Source organism: Plasmodium falciparum (genome assembly GCF_000002765.6).
Source record: "Plasmodium falciparum 3D7 genome assembly, chromosome: 10".
Lineage (NCBI taxonomy): Eukaryota > Apicomplexa > Aconoidasida > Haemosporida > Plasmodiidae > Plasmodium > Plasmodium falciparum.
In genome coordinates this window covers 640,683-656,199 of record NC_037281.1, presented here as the reverse complement: position 1 = coordinate 656,199, position 15,517 = coordinate 640,683, and the positions used below count along the sequence as shown (strand labels likewise).

Genomic DNA, 15,517 nt, shown 5'->3' with positions numbered 1-15,517 from the left:
TATATATATATTATCATAAACATTTAATTTTAATAACTCTATGTTTAATAATTTCAAAGAATACATTAATTATGAATCGAAGAAGCAATATTTATATTTTAAATAGTTTATTCATATGGCAACTATCTTAGTATCGTAAGGTAGGTGTAACATGATTTTATTGTATACTAAAAAGGAGAAAAGAAAGAAAAAATTTACAAAAATATAATATTTTAAGTTATATTTTTTTGAGTTCATTATTTGTTTCTACCTTATATATATTTTAGACATATGTATATTTCGAGAATATATTTATATAAATAATAAAATATATTAATTAAAAAAAAAAAAAGGGACAAAATTATATGTATTAAAATTAATAAGTGTATAATGTGAAAAATATAAAATTGAAAGAACTCATTTTAAATTCATTTATTTTTTTTATATTTATATAAATGTGTAAATATATTTTATTTTATTATATTATATTTTGTTCATTATATTTCTTTTTTTCTTTTTTTTTTTTTTGTTATTGAAAAGGTTAAAAAAGGAGAAGTATTATATTAAGGTAATTAAAAAAAAAAAAAAAAATTATTATTAGGATTAATATTTATTTATAAAAATTTGAAAAAAATAAGATATTCCAATAAAAACTACACTAATGTGTACTAATAAATATTTATATAATAATATATATCTAGTATTTTTTTTCCCTGTAATATGTTTTAACAGTGAACACATTATATTATATATATCATATTATAATATCATATAATATAATATTTGTTTTATATAGTCACATCACCCCTTAAGATTTCTTATTTTCTTATTTATTTATTTATATATTTTTTTGTTATTGAAAAGGTTAAAAAAGGAGAAGTATTATATTAAGGTAATTAAAAAAAAAAAAAAAAAAATCATTATTAGGATCAATATTTATTTATAAAAATTTGAAGCAAATAAGATATTCCAAAAAAAAGTATTCTAATGTGTACTAATAAACCTTTATATAATAATATATATCTAGTATTTTTTTTTTTTCCCTGTAATATATTTTAACAAAATAAACATTATATTATATATATTATATTATAATATCATATTAAATAATATTTGTTTTATATAGTTATATAACCCCTTAAGATTTCTTATTTATTTTATTATTTTTTTTTTTATTTGTGTACATCTAAAGTTAGGATACATATAAAAAATAAAAAAAACAATATGGTTTAATTAAAATCTATAATATATGAAATTATTTGAATAAAAAAAAAAAAAAACAAATGATGCTAAGGTAAAATATATGAAATATTATATTATGAATAAAATGTAAGCAGAAAAGGAATGGTGTGTTAACTTATTTCATTGAAAAAAGGTTCAGGGAAAACATTATTTATGATTGCATGTATATATAATAAATTTTCTAAAAATAATAGTAAGATATAAAATAATTATGTTCAATTTAATAATATTAAAAAATAATTATAATATTATATTATATTATATATATATATATATATATAATATATGTTAAAAACATATGGTATATAACTTATTTTGAGTGTACTTCAAAAATTTTAATTATTATATTTTTATAAAATACTATAAATATAAAATTTTTATTAATTATAAAACTAGTATAAAGAAAAATTAGTATTTATATTTTTATAATAAATAAATTATAAAATATAAATTCTTAATCTGTTTAATATTTTTAATAATTTTTTCTTTTTCTAATACAAAAATTATAATATATATATTTATAAAAAATATATTAATTTTATTCATATTAAAAAAAATACAATGTAAAAAAGTGTAAAAAAAAAAATACATATATATAATATATAATATATATAATATAATATTTTATTTTATGAAATAGCTAATTGTAGGTTTATATAAATTTCAACATTATATAAATATTATATATATGTATATATATATATATATATTTAATAATTTTTATCATTTTTTAAAAGGAAAATCTTCCTTATTTCATATTTTATAATAGTTTATAAAAAAAAGTATATATATATATATATTATAAGATATATTTTAAATGCTATTAATTTTGAGATTCAAAAGAATTAATATTTCCATGGAAATAATTTAATTATTTTAAAAATTTATAGTCATATATATAATATATATATATAATATTTTTACCTTCTTCTAACTTACCTAAATACATATAATACTATAAATATTTTCCTCTAACCACATTACAAGTTACATTATTTAAAAAAGAAAATATATAGTATCTATCTTTTATGAAGACATTATATATGTAATTTATGTAAAAACAAAAAAAATTAAATAAAAAAAAAAAAAAAAAAAAAAAATACTTATTCTTTATATATATATATTTAAAAAAAAAAAAGAGAAAAAGAAAATATATAGTATCTATCTTTTATGAAGACATTATATATGTAATTTATGTAAAAACAAAAAAAATTAAATAAAAAAAAAAAAAAAAAAAAAAAATACTTATTCTTTATATATATATATTTAAAAAAAAAAAAGAGAAAAAGAAAATATATTATATATATTATATATATTATATATATTATATACATATAATATTTGTATTCATAATTATTTTAGAAACACCAAAATTAATATATATATATAATATATTTTATTTTGTGTAAATATGCGACTTTCTAAAGTATCTGATATTAAATCTACAGGAGTTTCGAATTATAAAAATTTCAATTCGAAAAATTCCTCTAAGTATTCTTTAATGGAAGTCTCAAAAAAAAATGAAAAGAAGAATTCCTTAGGTGCCTTCCATTCCAAAAAAATTTTATTAATTTTTGGAATAATATATGTAGTCCTATTGGTATGCCGAAATAAAGAAAATATATAAATGAATTTTTTTTTTTTTTTTTGTATTATAGAGTATAAGTATTTTTATCAGAAATACATACATACATAAATACATACATACATAAATACATACATACATAAATACATAAATATATATATATATATTTTTTTTTTTTTTTTTTTTTTTGTGTGTATTGTTTATTTTTAGAATGCTTATATATGTGGAGACAAATACGAAAAGGCTGTAGATTATGGTTTTAGAGAAAGCAGAATTTTAGCTGAAGGAGAAGATACGTGTGCACGAAAAGAAAAGACTACATTAAGAAAAAGTAAGCAGAAAACATCTACACGCACAGTTGCTACTCAAACAAAGAAAGATGAAGAAAATAAATCAGTTGTTACCGAAGAACAAAAAGTAGAAAGTGATTCCGAAAAACAAAAAAGAACCAAAAAAGTAGTAAAAAAGCAAATTAATATAGGAGATACAGAAAATCAAAAAGAAGGAAAAAACGTTAAAAAAGTTATAAAGAAAGAAAAGAAAAAAGAAGAATCTGGAAAACCAGAAGAAAATAAACATGCAAACGAAGCTTCAAAAAAACAGGAACCTAAAGCCTCAAAAGTATCTCAAAAACCATCAACTAGCACACGTTCAAATAATGAAGTAAAAATACGAGCTGCTTCTAATCAAGAAACATTAACTAGTGCCGATCCAGAAGGACAAATAATGAGAGAATATGCTGCTGATCCAGAATATCGTAAACACTTAGAAATATTTTATAAAATATTAACTAACACCGATCCAAATGATGAAGTAGAAAGAAGAAATGCCGATAATAAAGAAGATTTAACTAGTGCCGATCCAGAAGGTCAAATAATGAGAGAATATGCTTCCGATCCAGAATACCGTAAACACTTAGAAATATTTTATAAAATATTAACTAACACCGATCCAAATGATGACGTAGAAAGAAGAAATGCCGATAATAAAGAAGATTTAACCAGTGCCGATCCAGAAGGTCAAATAATGAGAGAATATGCTGCTGATCCAGAATATCGTAAACATTTAGAAGTATTTCATAAAATATTGACTAATACCGATCCAAATGATGAAGTAGAAAGAAGAAATGCCGATAATAAAGAAGATTTAACCAGTGCCGATCCAGAAGGTCAAATAATGAGAGAATATGCTGCTGATCCAGAATATCGTAAACACTTAGAAGTATTTCATAAAATATTGACTAATACCGATCCAAATGATGAAGTAGAAAGAAGAAATGCCGATAACAAAGAATTAACCAGCTCAGACCCAGAAGGTCAAATAATGAGAGAATATGCCGCTGATCCAGAATATCGTAAACACTTAGAAGTATTTCATAAAATATTGACCAATACCGATCCAAATGATGAAGTAGAAAGAAGAAATGCCGATAACAAAGAAGATTTAACTAGTGCCGATCCAGAAGGTCAAATAATGAGAGAATATGCTGCTGATCCAGAATATCGTAAACACTTAGAAGTATTTCATAAAATATTGACTAATACCGATCCAAATGATGAAGTAGAAAGAAGAAATGCCGATAATAAAGAAGATTTAACTAGTGCCGATCCAGAAGGACAAATAATGAGAGAATATGCTGCTGATCCAGAATATCGTAAACACTTAGAAATATTTCATAAAATATTAACTAACACCGATCCAAATGATGAAGTAGAAAGAAGAAATGCCGATAATAAAGAAGACTTAACTAGTGCCGATCCAGAAGGTCAAATAATGAGAGAATATGCCGCTGATCCAGAATACCGTAAACACTTAGAAATATTTTATAAAATATTAACTAACACAGATCCAAATGATGAAGTAGAAAGAAGAAATGCCGATAATAAAGAAGAATTAACCAGCTCAGACCCAGAAGGTCAAATAATGAGAGAATATGCCGCTGATCCAGAGTATCGTAAACACTTAGAAATATTTCATAAAATATTAACTAACACCGATCCAAATGATGAAGTAGAAAGAAGAAATGCCGATAATAAAGAAGACTTAACTAGTGCCGATCCAGAAGGTCAAATAATGAGAGAATATGCCGCTGATCCAGAATACCGTAAACACTTAGAAATATTTTATAAAATATTAACTAACACCGATCCAAATGATGAAGTAGAAAGAAGAAATGCCGATAATAAAGAAGATTTAACCAGTGCCGATCCAGAAGGTCAAATAATGAGAGAATATGCTTCCGATCCAGAATACCGTAAACACTTAGAAATATTTTATAAAATATTAACTAACACCGATCCAAATGATGACGTAGAAAGAAGAAATGCCGATAACAAAGAAGATTTAACTAGTGCCGATCCAGAAGGTCAAATAATGAGAGAATATGCTGCTGATCCAGAATATCGTAAACACTTAGAAGTATTTCATAAAATATTGACTAATACCGATCCAAATGATGAAGTAGAAAGACAAAATGCTGATAATAACGAAGCATAAAATCAAAGAAAATTTACAAATGAATTAGAATGTATTATTATGATAATTAAGAAATGTATGAATTTGAATGTAAAAATTCAATTGTTTATAATAATGTACAATGTTTTAATAATTAATTATTAAAACTGAAGTATATAATACTATTTATGGGATTTTATAATATCTAGATGAGAAAGAAAAAAAAGAATTTTAACTTTGTTAATAGATATTATGAAATGTTATGTTTTGAAGAACATATAATGAAATCGCTTTGGTTACAGTATGTGAAATGCTATTAATAGAAACGGCATTTTTTTGTTCATTATTATTTGTTTCTTAAATACTAAATAAATAAGTTTGAACCGTGCAAATGTTGTACACTTTAAAAATATTCTTTGAATAAAACTTAAAAATAGAAACTTCGTCCTAAAAATTAGATGACATGTTGAATTAATATGGAAAATGCATAAGATGTGTAAGAGAAAAAAACAATTCGAAAATTTTCTAAAAAAATATATTATAAGTATATGTAGATAATGATTTAGAATAGGAAGAAAAAATGAAAGAAGATATAAAATCGTTACTTGACGTTATTTTTTCTATTGCCATATTAAATTTAATTGCATCAACATATTAAAATAATGGTAACTGTTTTTGAAGAGAAGAAACAAATTACTCAAACATATATGAAGATTAAGCATCTTACAGAAGTTCTTTATCGTAATATTAAAAATGTAAAAACAATTGAAACATGTTAAATATGTTCCATATAATGAAAAAAATTATGCTACAAGGAGAACACACAATTGCCACTTTTGGAAAAATCAGATTATATGGGTAATGAATTGTACTCTTTCTTGTTGTTCTTCCGAACGTGGTAGTATTCTATATACTGAAACGTCTTGTACAACATATTATAATAAAGATTGAGAAATAACTAATGTTTGTAAGCTTTTAATAAGAAAAAGAAAAAAAGTAAAATTATAGGAGATATGTTAACTGAATATAGAAAGAACATTAAAGAATCATTTGAACATATTTTAACAGATAAAGGGAGTATATATATATATATACAAACCAGAGTAAAAATAGAATAAGATGTGAAATCGTTAGGACAAATGATGATACAATGGGAAAATATGAAGGTATAGGAACACGCTCATGAACAAGATTAATATAATAAAGATGGTTTTATATGTCTTGTACAAAACGAATTAAAAACATCAGAAAAAATATTTTCACGGGACGTTGAAGAATTTCACCATGTTTTATATGAAGAATATAGAATAATAATGAGTAAAATAAGATAAACGTTTATAATGTATGAAATTGTATAAATAAATATATACATATATATATATATATTAATTTATTTTAATTTATTTAATTTTTTTTTTTTTTTTTTTTCTTAATTCGTGATATTTATATTTATGCTCTTTAAAAATATACATAATATTTATATATGCATATATATAGTTTGAGTGATTATCTTATGATTTAATAACATATCTTATTTCTAGAACAGAAATATATATATATGAATAATTTTACATATTATTAAGTAAAATTATTATATATATATATATATATATATATATATATATATATATATATATATATATATACATGTATATATATATGAGCAATCTAATATTTTACATTTATTTAAAGTGAGAAAACGTTATCTGTTGTTTCTTTATTTTTACATACGAAATATAAGTGTTGTGTAATATATTTTTAAGGAATATATTTGTATTATGTATTCTTCATATTGTCAGAATGGATTTTATAAAGTTCTATGTACGTAATATATATATATATATATAATATTAAATGCATATATTTAAAATTTTTATTTAAACAAAAAAATACAAATAAATATAATTAATTTCATATTATTTAATTACACAAAAAAAAAAATCCTTTTAAATAATTTATGGGTTATTGAGCTTATTATATGGAAACCCCAAAACATATATGTATATTTTTTATATTACGTATTACTGAACATCCGAAATGTCTTATGAATTCAAGAAAGTTATACGTAATTATAAAAGTAAAAATTATTAAAATAAATATTTTCCATAATAATAGGCAAATAAAAAGGATAACAATTATTATATAAAAATGTTCTATACAAATTCTATTCTAAATAAATGAAAAAAATTTTTTAACTATTTTTAAAATATGATTTTTTATAATAAATTATTTATATATATATAATCAAATAATGATAAAAAATAATTAGGCAATATATATAATATTTATGAAAAATAATAAATTTTACACAAAAAAAAGAATATATAATTGTACTTAAAATATAATTAAGATGTATTTATTTTAACTAAATTTTTTTTTTTTTTTTTTTTTTTTGTAGATATATATTCAAAAAATGCTTATTATTTATTGTACTGAATAAATATATCTGAGACTACGAAAAATTTTACAAGCAGTGTTATTTTGTAAATCTTTATTAGAATAATAATTTATTTTAAGCGGATATTTCTTATCTTAAATCTCATTAATGTATAATAAATTATTATACATAAATATTTATATTTTTTTAATGCTTTATTTTTAAACATTTATTAGAGAAAAAGTATTAGAAATGGTATACATATATAATAGTCGGAAGAATTGATACAACTACTGAGGCTATATATTGAGATGTAAAAGGGATAGGAGATAATGTAGAATCGGTTATATATACATGAACCTTAATTATAATGTTATGTGTATTGACATTCATAAAAAATAGATATGATTGAAAAATAGAATGTAATGATAATCCTATGCCTACGAAGTAATCTACAAATAGTATATACACCTTTCAATATTAAAATTTTGGACTCTTTCTTTTAATAATTTATATGTGGAACTGAATATTTAATTTTTTTTTTTTTTTTTTAATAATAATAATAATAATTTTTATAATCAAGTATATATTTATAAATTTGGTATGTTCAAAAAAAAAAAAAAAAAAAAATATAACTAATAAATTTCCAAAGTATATGTATGTATATATATATATATATATATATATATATATATTATATTAAATGTACATCAACAATAATAATAATGATTATTATTTTACTTAATTATTTATTATTTTTATTTATTTTACTTTATTTTATTTTTTTTCTTTGTGTGTATAACATAAAATAAGAAAAAAAAACAATTTAGACCCATTTTAAATACAACAACTCAAAATTTGTATTCATTAAAAATACATGATGACTTGAATTAAAAAGAATGACTTTATTGGGTACGTTATTTTCACCAAAAAATAGTTTTGAAAAGATTGGACATTCATATGTTCTTACACTATATATTTTATTCAATGTTTTAAAATCCCATATTTCTATTAAGCTTCTATTTTTCAAATAAAATAAAATTCCTTTATCAAATTGATTGAAAGGTTTATCTTGAAATTTTTTTTTGTTCTGACGATGAAAGCAATTATAATTTTGTTTTTGTATAAAGCTCATAAATGCTGATCTATAACTTTTCCACATGTATAAAATATTTAAGGTAGATAAATTAAATAAGGAAATTCTTCCTAAATTATCTAAAGCTAATAATAAGTTTGTATTCCACGGGCATATACATATGTCTATTATTTGTCTTTTAGAATCATTAAATGAATGAACAATTTTTGAATTAAGTATATCATTTGTACTAGTATTATTACTATTCATATTATAATCTACTTGATTAATTAATACAGAAGATGGTAAAGCTGATGATGCAGAAGATGGTGGTGCATTTTCATTTTTTTTGGTAAAAATATTTTTTATAAAATTATTAATTTTTGAACTTAATTTCTCAGATGTACTAAAATTTTCTTTTCTACTTAAGAAATCATTTGGTGTGTTTGGTTTAATAATATTTAGAATAGACAAAGTTATAGTTTTAGATGTGATAATATAGTTAATATTACCACTATATGTATTTGGATTTGTATTTATATTATCATTTATATAACGCATTAAATCTTCTTTATTATACATAGTATATAATTCCTTTTTTAATAAATCATAAGAGTTATCACATCTCAATATTATATGACTTAAGGAAATATTTTTATTTATTGTGAACATATAATCATAGGGCAAAGTTTTAGAATTGGTTTCTAACGCCCTTTTAATTAAATGTATATTTGAATTTACTATTATATTATTTTCATATAAAAATAAAATGTAATCTTTCTGATTTTCAATAAAAATATTTTTTAATTTGTATTCAACAAATTTATTATACATACACATTATACCTTCATGGTTATATAAAAGAATTCTTCCATTGTTTAATCCTAAAATAATATGTGGAAAAAAATTGTTCATAAAAAATAAATTAAATGCTTCGATGGTTTCTTTCTCACTTAATAATGGATTAAAGAAGTTTAAATAAACTATATTCTTTTTATTTAAACAATATATTATAAATATTAAATAATTCTTATTTTGAAAATAAAATAACATATTAATAAAATCTTCCACTTCATCATTTGTATTATTTAAATGATATTTAGATTCAAATATCATAACCTTACAATTTGTAATATTTATATCATCTTTTGTTAAAGAATAATTACCCTTCAAAAATATTTTACTCAATATTTTTATTAATATCTCAAGAGTAAAAACTTCTTCAACTTCTATCTTTTCATCAAAACATATTTTTTCTTCTATAAACGTCATTCCTACTTCCTCTTCATCTTTTCGCAAATTTATATTATTCTTATTATTACTAGATACATTTTTATTATGTGACAAAATCTTTAAATAGTTGTTTGATTCTTCAAGAACTTTTTGTTTTTCATAATTATTTAAAATCCTATTGTTAAAATCATTTTTACTCATATTTTTATTATATATATAATATTATGTTCATTCAAAAAGGACATATAATATAAAGTACAGGACTATAAAAATATTCTTTCTAATATATGTTTTTTGTATATATATATATATATATATATATATATATATATTTAAGGATATATAATTTTTATGGAAAAAAGTAAGGAAAAATATATATATATATATATATATATATATATATGTATAAATCTAATTTATAAAATTTCTTTCATTAATAAATATACCAACAAATGTAAAATAAATAATTTTACAAATAAAAATAAAATCACATACATATAATATATAATTATGTAATTATTATTATCAAATCAGTTTTTATTTTTTTTAAAACCATAATTCCTCAATATAATAATTATATATTATAATTATATATATTCGAAATTATGATATATATTATTATATATATATAATATCATATAACTTAAAAAAAAAAAAAATTATATTATAGAAAAAATAAATTCCAAATTAGTCTTAAATTTTTTTTTTGATTTATTCTTATAAAAGAAGAAAAAAAAAAAAAAAAAAATTTTAATTCGCAAAATTTTTTAATTTGTATTGTAATATATTATATATATATATATATATATAATATATATAATATATAATATATATATATGTATATATAATATATATAATATTATTTATTATCTATATATAATTAGAATCACAAATTTTTTATTTTATATATAGAAATATATTTTTATCATCCAAAAATTGTAATAATATTAAAAAAGAATTTATAATTGCAATAAAATTCGTCCTATTAATTTATATAAATTGAATTTTTTCTTTGCTTTAGTTTTTAACAAATTCATATATTTCTTAAAAAAAATTCATGTTGTATAGAAAAAATGTAATATAATTATAATGCCCATTTTTTCTGAATTATTATATAATTTTAAAAACAAAAAATATAAAATAAATAACACTGTTATATAAAATTTTAATGAATTATATGTATATGAAAAAAATATACATATATATATAATAATACCTATATATTAAGTAGAAAAAATAAAATGGTGAAAAATTTTTACACGTTTAAACTTAGATATGATGTTGTTCTATTCTCAAAAAATAAAAATAATAAACGAAAATAATTTTTTTTCCTTTCACTAATAATATTATTCCTAAGTAATAAAATATTTTCAGAGATAAACCTATATATATATATATATATATATATATATATATCAATAAATTTTATAAAATTCTTATAATCCCAATATTATGTATGCTATATTAAATAGAATAATGAAATATAAGATTCATATTATTATAATAATATTATATATCGATAGATGTATAATATAAGTGTTTCTTTTTGTTATTGTTTAATATTATATATATTATCCATAAATATTTTATTATAACACACTTTTTTAAATATATAAATTAAGGAATTTATTGAATAAAATAAAATTAGACAAACTAAAATTATATATATTATAGCCAATACATAAATATATTACATATAATTTTTTTGGAAATACTTTAAAAATGTCTTCTTTACTTTCAAGAGATCAATTATTCTACATTAACAAAAGGAAAAAAGGGAAAACAAAAAAAAAAAAAAAAATAAATAATAAAATAAATAAATAAAAATATATATAACAAAATATATTATACATATATATATATATACATATGTAATAATATTTTATTATTTTTTTTTTTTTGTCAATTGTGGTAATTAATCATATGGTAATATTCATTGCTATATTAGACCTAATTATCGTTCTTGCTATTTATTTTTTATTTTTCTATTTTATTGTGATGGAAAATAATATTTGTGTGTATGATTGTAAAGATCATTCCCTTAAAAAGATGAAAAAAAAAAAAAAAAAAAAAATGCGAAACATATATAAATTATTAATTGTTCTGTCTATTTGTATAATATATTATTTTAACTTAAATTTTTTTTCAGTATCTGCAAAAAATATAAATAAAGAAAAAATAAACCCTCATGGAATTATTACATCATCTGTTCCTAATGATAATATAAATATAATAGAAGCAAATGAAAAGGAACATAATAGAAATTATACTACAGAAGAATTATTAAATAATAATGAAGAAATAAAAAATGAAGAACTTTCTCATTCATCTGATGATAAAGAATATGATAAAGATATATATAAGGAAAAGTTTTTAGGTGACGATTTTGTAAGTAATGTTGAGTTAATAAAAAATAGCAAATTTATAATTAATGCTGTTAATTTTTTAATTAAGGGATATAAGCAAAGTTATACAACTGGTGAAAAAGAACATACGTCTTTAAGAAATGGTAATGATAATCCTAATGCTGCAGAAATTAAAAAGTTAATTATAATTAAATTATTAAAATGTATAGGAGTTTTAATTTTATGTTATATTGCTATTCGTCTAGTTTTTTCATTCTTTAAAAAAGTAATAAATTTGATTTTTACCATTATATTTAAAATTTTCAAATTTTGCTGTTGTGGGGGGAAATAATAAAAAAAAATATATATATATAAATAAATGAACATATGTGTATATAAAATAAATAAATATAAATATAAATATATATATATATATATATATATAATATTAATAATTGTTTTATTTTAACATACTTTTTGTTTCCTTTTTTTTCAAAGAAAATATTGAATATATATATATATATATATATATATATATACATTTTGGAAAACATTTATAAAATTCTTATGAATTATATTTACATTTAATAAGCACCAAACAATGTTCCACTTAATTAAAATAAAGAAAAATAGAAGTACATATATGCATGTTAATTTTAAAGGAGGTTTAGCAACAAAAAAATAATACATATGTAAATCATCATAATTATATTCATAACTTTATTGAAACATAAATATATTCCTGAAATGTAATTATGAACCCAATTTTAATTATATATATATATATATATATATATATATATATATTAAAAGTATAAAAGCAATTTAAAAGAAGAAACAAAATATTTTTAATTAATAAAAGGTTAACACATCTATCATATCATATATCAATTCATTACATTTACACTTATTATTATTTATATCTATATTCCTTTAATTTTCTTAGTATGTTTTTTTTTTTTTTTTTTTTTTTTTAATTAATTATCCCTAATAGAACACAATTTATTATAATTTTGTAAATTGTTATAATTTCTTTTCTATTGTATTGTATTCTATTCTATGTTATTCTTCTCTTTTTTTCTTCTTTTTTTATTTTTTCTTTTTTCAACTTTTATTATTATCATAAATATTTTGTTTCTTATATTTATTTTGTATTTCTCAAACCTTATTTAAAACCAATTTAACTTCTATTTCCTTATTGTTTTTAATTTTTCCCAATAAAGCATATCTATCTCTTTTCAAAACAAAGTTTTTGTCCTTTAGATTATATTTTTCATATATACTTGTTGAAGAGTTAGAAAACATATTTAAAGATTCATCAGAATAATTTGAGTTATTAGAATGTTGATAATTTGTATTACTTTTTACATCATTTGTATATATGTTTCTCTTTCCTTCAGTATTATATGTGCTTAAATTTTTGTTCTTATCCGAATAAGAATAATTATTAAAATATGGATATTGTTCTTCGTTAGGTGATGTAATTATATTATTTTGTGAAGGATTAATTATATAAGCATCTTCTCTTTTTTGATTATTAATATATAAGTTGTTGTTTGCATTATTTTTAATATGTCCATATATTTTATTATTAATCATATCATAATTAGGAATATTTTTCTGATTTTTTACATTAAGTTGTCTTTTATTATTATTTTGATTTATTTTAAAATTATTAAATGCATCATTTAAAAATATATTATAATCTTTTAAATATTGTTTCTCAGTAGGAGTAAAATGTGTATTCTTTATATCATCAACAGTTATTCTTTTCCATAAATTATATGATCGATCTTTTTTTTTTAGATTGGGGCAATTATTATGTTCTACACTTTTTGATTTATCATTCATATGCTTATTATAATTTATTAAGGAATTATTTCTATCATCTGATTTTTTTCTAAATGAAAAATAGGTATTTCTTCCCATATTTTTCAGACTTAAATTACTATTTTTTTTATTTTGTGACAAGAAATAAGCTGCATGTGTTTTAAGATATGTACGTATAATATCTTCTTTAATCTTATCTGTTGAAGTATTATTCATAATGGAAGGAAATGCTTCTCTATATCTAGGTATTTTATTTAATATTATATATCTTTCTCTATTTAATTTTGCTTTATTATTAACTGAATTACTTTGATATAATCTTGTTCTTGTAATCAAATCATATTCCTTCATTCTATTTCTTAGAGAATGAGCTTTTTTCCATTTTATTTTATCTTGTTCATTATTAATACTATTGGGGAGTTTAACATATTCATCAATTTTTAATATATCTTCAATATAATTACGACATTCTGTTTCAAAATCATTTATATTTTCTACATTATTATTTTGATTATAATAGTTACCATTATTACTTCTATTCATATCTAAGTTGCTTAACCTTATAGCACCATTCCCTTTACTATTTATTTTGTCCTTTGGAATAACTTTAATACAATAATTTATTTCTTCAATATTATCTTCTAATGTTTCTCCACTTTGTCTTTCTTTCCTTATGGATTTATTCTTCATGTTTATGAGTTTCTTAAAAAATATAAATAAATCAAATAAAATAAAATAATAAAAATAACAACAACAAACGAATGTCTTTATTTTAATGTTTAAGGGTTTACGGATTAATAAAATTATTCACATAAAAATATTTGAGACTATGTATAAATGAATAAATAAATAAATAAATAAATAAATATATATATATATATATATATATATATATATACATATAGGTACATACTTATGTATGTATGTATGTACATTTTATGGTACACCTTTTTTATGTGTTCTAAATAAAGCACATATATTTTTTACATATAATAATGTTAATGTGTTCATATAGTATACATATTAAGCAATTTTTTTTTTAAATATTTTATCCGAAACACGTTGCATTGTTGTAACTATTTTATGAACACATAAAGAATGAAAAAAAAATATATATATAAAATCAATAATTACCTATATTCATTGCATTAATTTTTTGATACTCTTTATAAACAAATTATAATTTATATTGGAACAAAAAAAATAAGTGATTCATAAACATGTATGTAAAATTTAAAAACTAAAAAAAAAAAAAAAAAAAAACAATTATCAATTGTGTAGGAGAAAAAAACAAAAACAAACTTTTTATAATAAATTTCATAAAATATTTTTTATATAATGTGAACATGTATATTAATAAAATCTTGCTATTTGTTCTATAATTTTTTGACGTTATT

The 15,517-nt window shown here is 19.0% G+C and overlaps 4 protein-coding genes across 4 annotated transcripts; 2 read left to right on the top strand and 2 right to left on the bottom strand.

The window, feature by feature from the left end:
• Window positions 1-2,632: 2,632 nt before the first annotated feature.
• On the top strand, window positions 2,633-5,302 carry PF3D7_1016300 (GBP130 protein; the record flags this gene model as incomplete). The annotated part of the gene is made up of 2 exons (XM_001347408.1): window positions 2,633-2,821; window positions 3,017-5,302. The coding sequence occupies 2 exons, from the start codon at window positions 2,633-2,635 to the stop codon at window positions 5,300-5,302; spliced, it is 2,475 nt and encodes an 824-aa protein (XP_001347444.1).
• Window positions 5,303-8,463: 3,161 nt separating this feature from the next.
• On the bottom strand, window positions 8,464-10,146 carry PF3D7_1016200 (Rab3 GTPase-activating protein non-catalytic subunit, putative; the record flags this gene model as incomplete). The annotated part of the gene is made up of 1 exon (XM_001347407.1): window positions 8,464-10,146. The coding sequence occupies one exon, from the start codon at window positions 10,144-10,146 to the stop codon at window positions 8,464-8,466; it is 1,683 nt and encodes a 560-aa protein (XP_001347443.1).
• A 1,722-nt stretch (window positions 10,147-11,868) lies between these two features.
• PF3D7_1016100 (conserved Plasmodium protein, unknown function) lies at window positions 11,869-12,642 on the top strand (the record flags this gene model as incomplete). The annotated part of the gene is made up of 1 exon (XM_001347406.1): window positions 11,869-12,642. The coding sequence occupies one exon, from the start codon at window positions 11,869-11,871 to the stop codon at window positions 12,640-12,642; it is 774 nt and encodes a 257-aa protein (XP_001347442.1).
• Window positions 12,643-13,448: 806 nt separating this feature from the next.
• PF3D7_1016000 (conserved Plasmodium protein, unknown function) lies at window positions 13,449-14,810 on the bottom strand (the record flags this gene model as incomplete). The annotated part of the gene is made up of 1 exon (XM_001347405.1): window positions 13,449-14,810. One exon carries the CDS (start codon window positions 14,808-14,810, stop codon window positions 13,449-13,451), a length of 1,362 nt encoding a protein of 453 aa, XP_001347441.1.
• Between the last annotated feature and the right edge of the window lie 707 nt (window positions 14,811-15,517).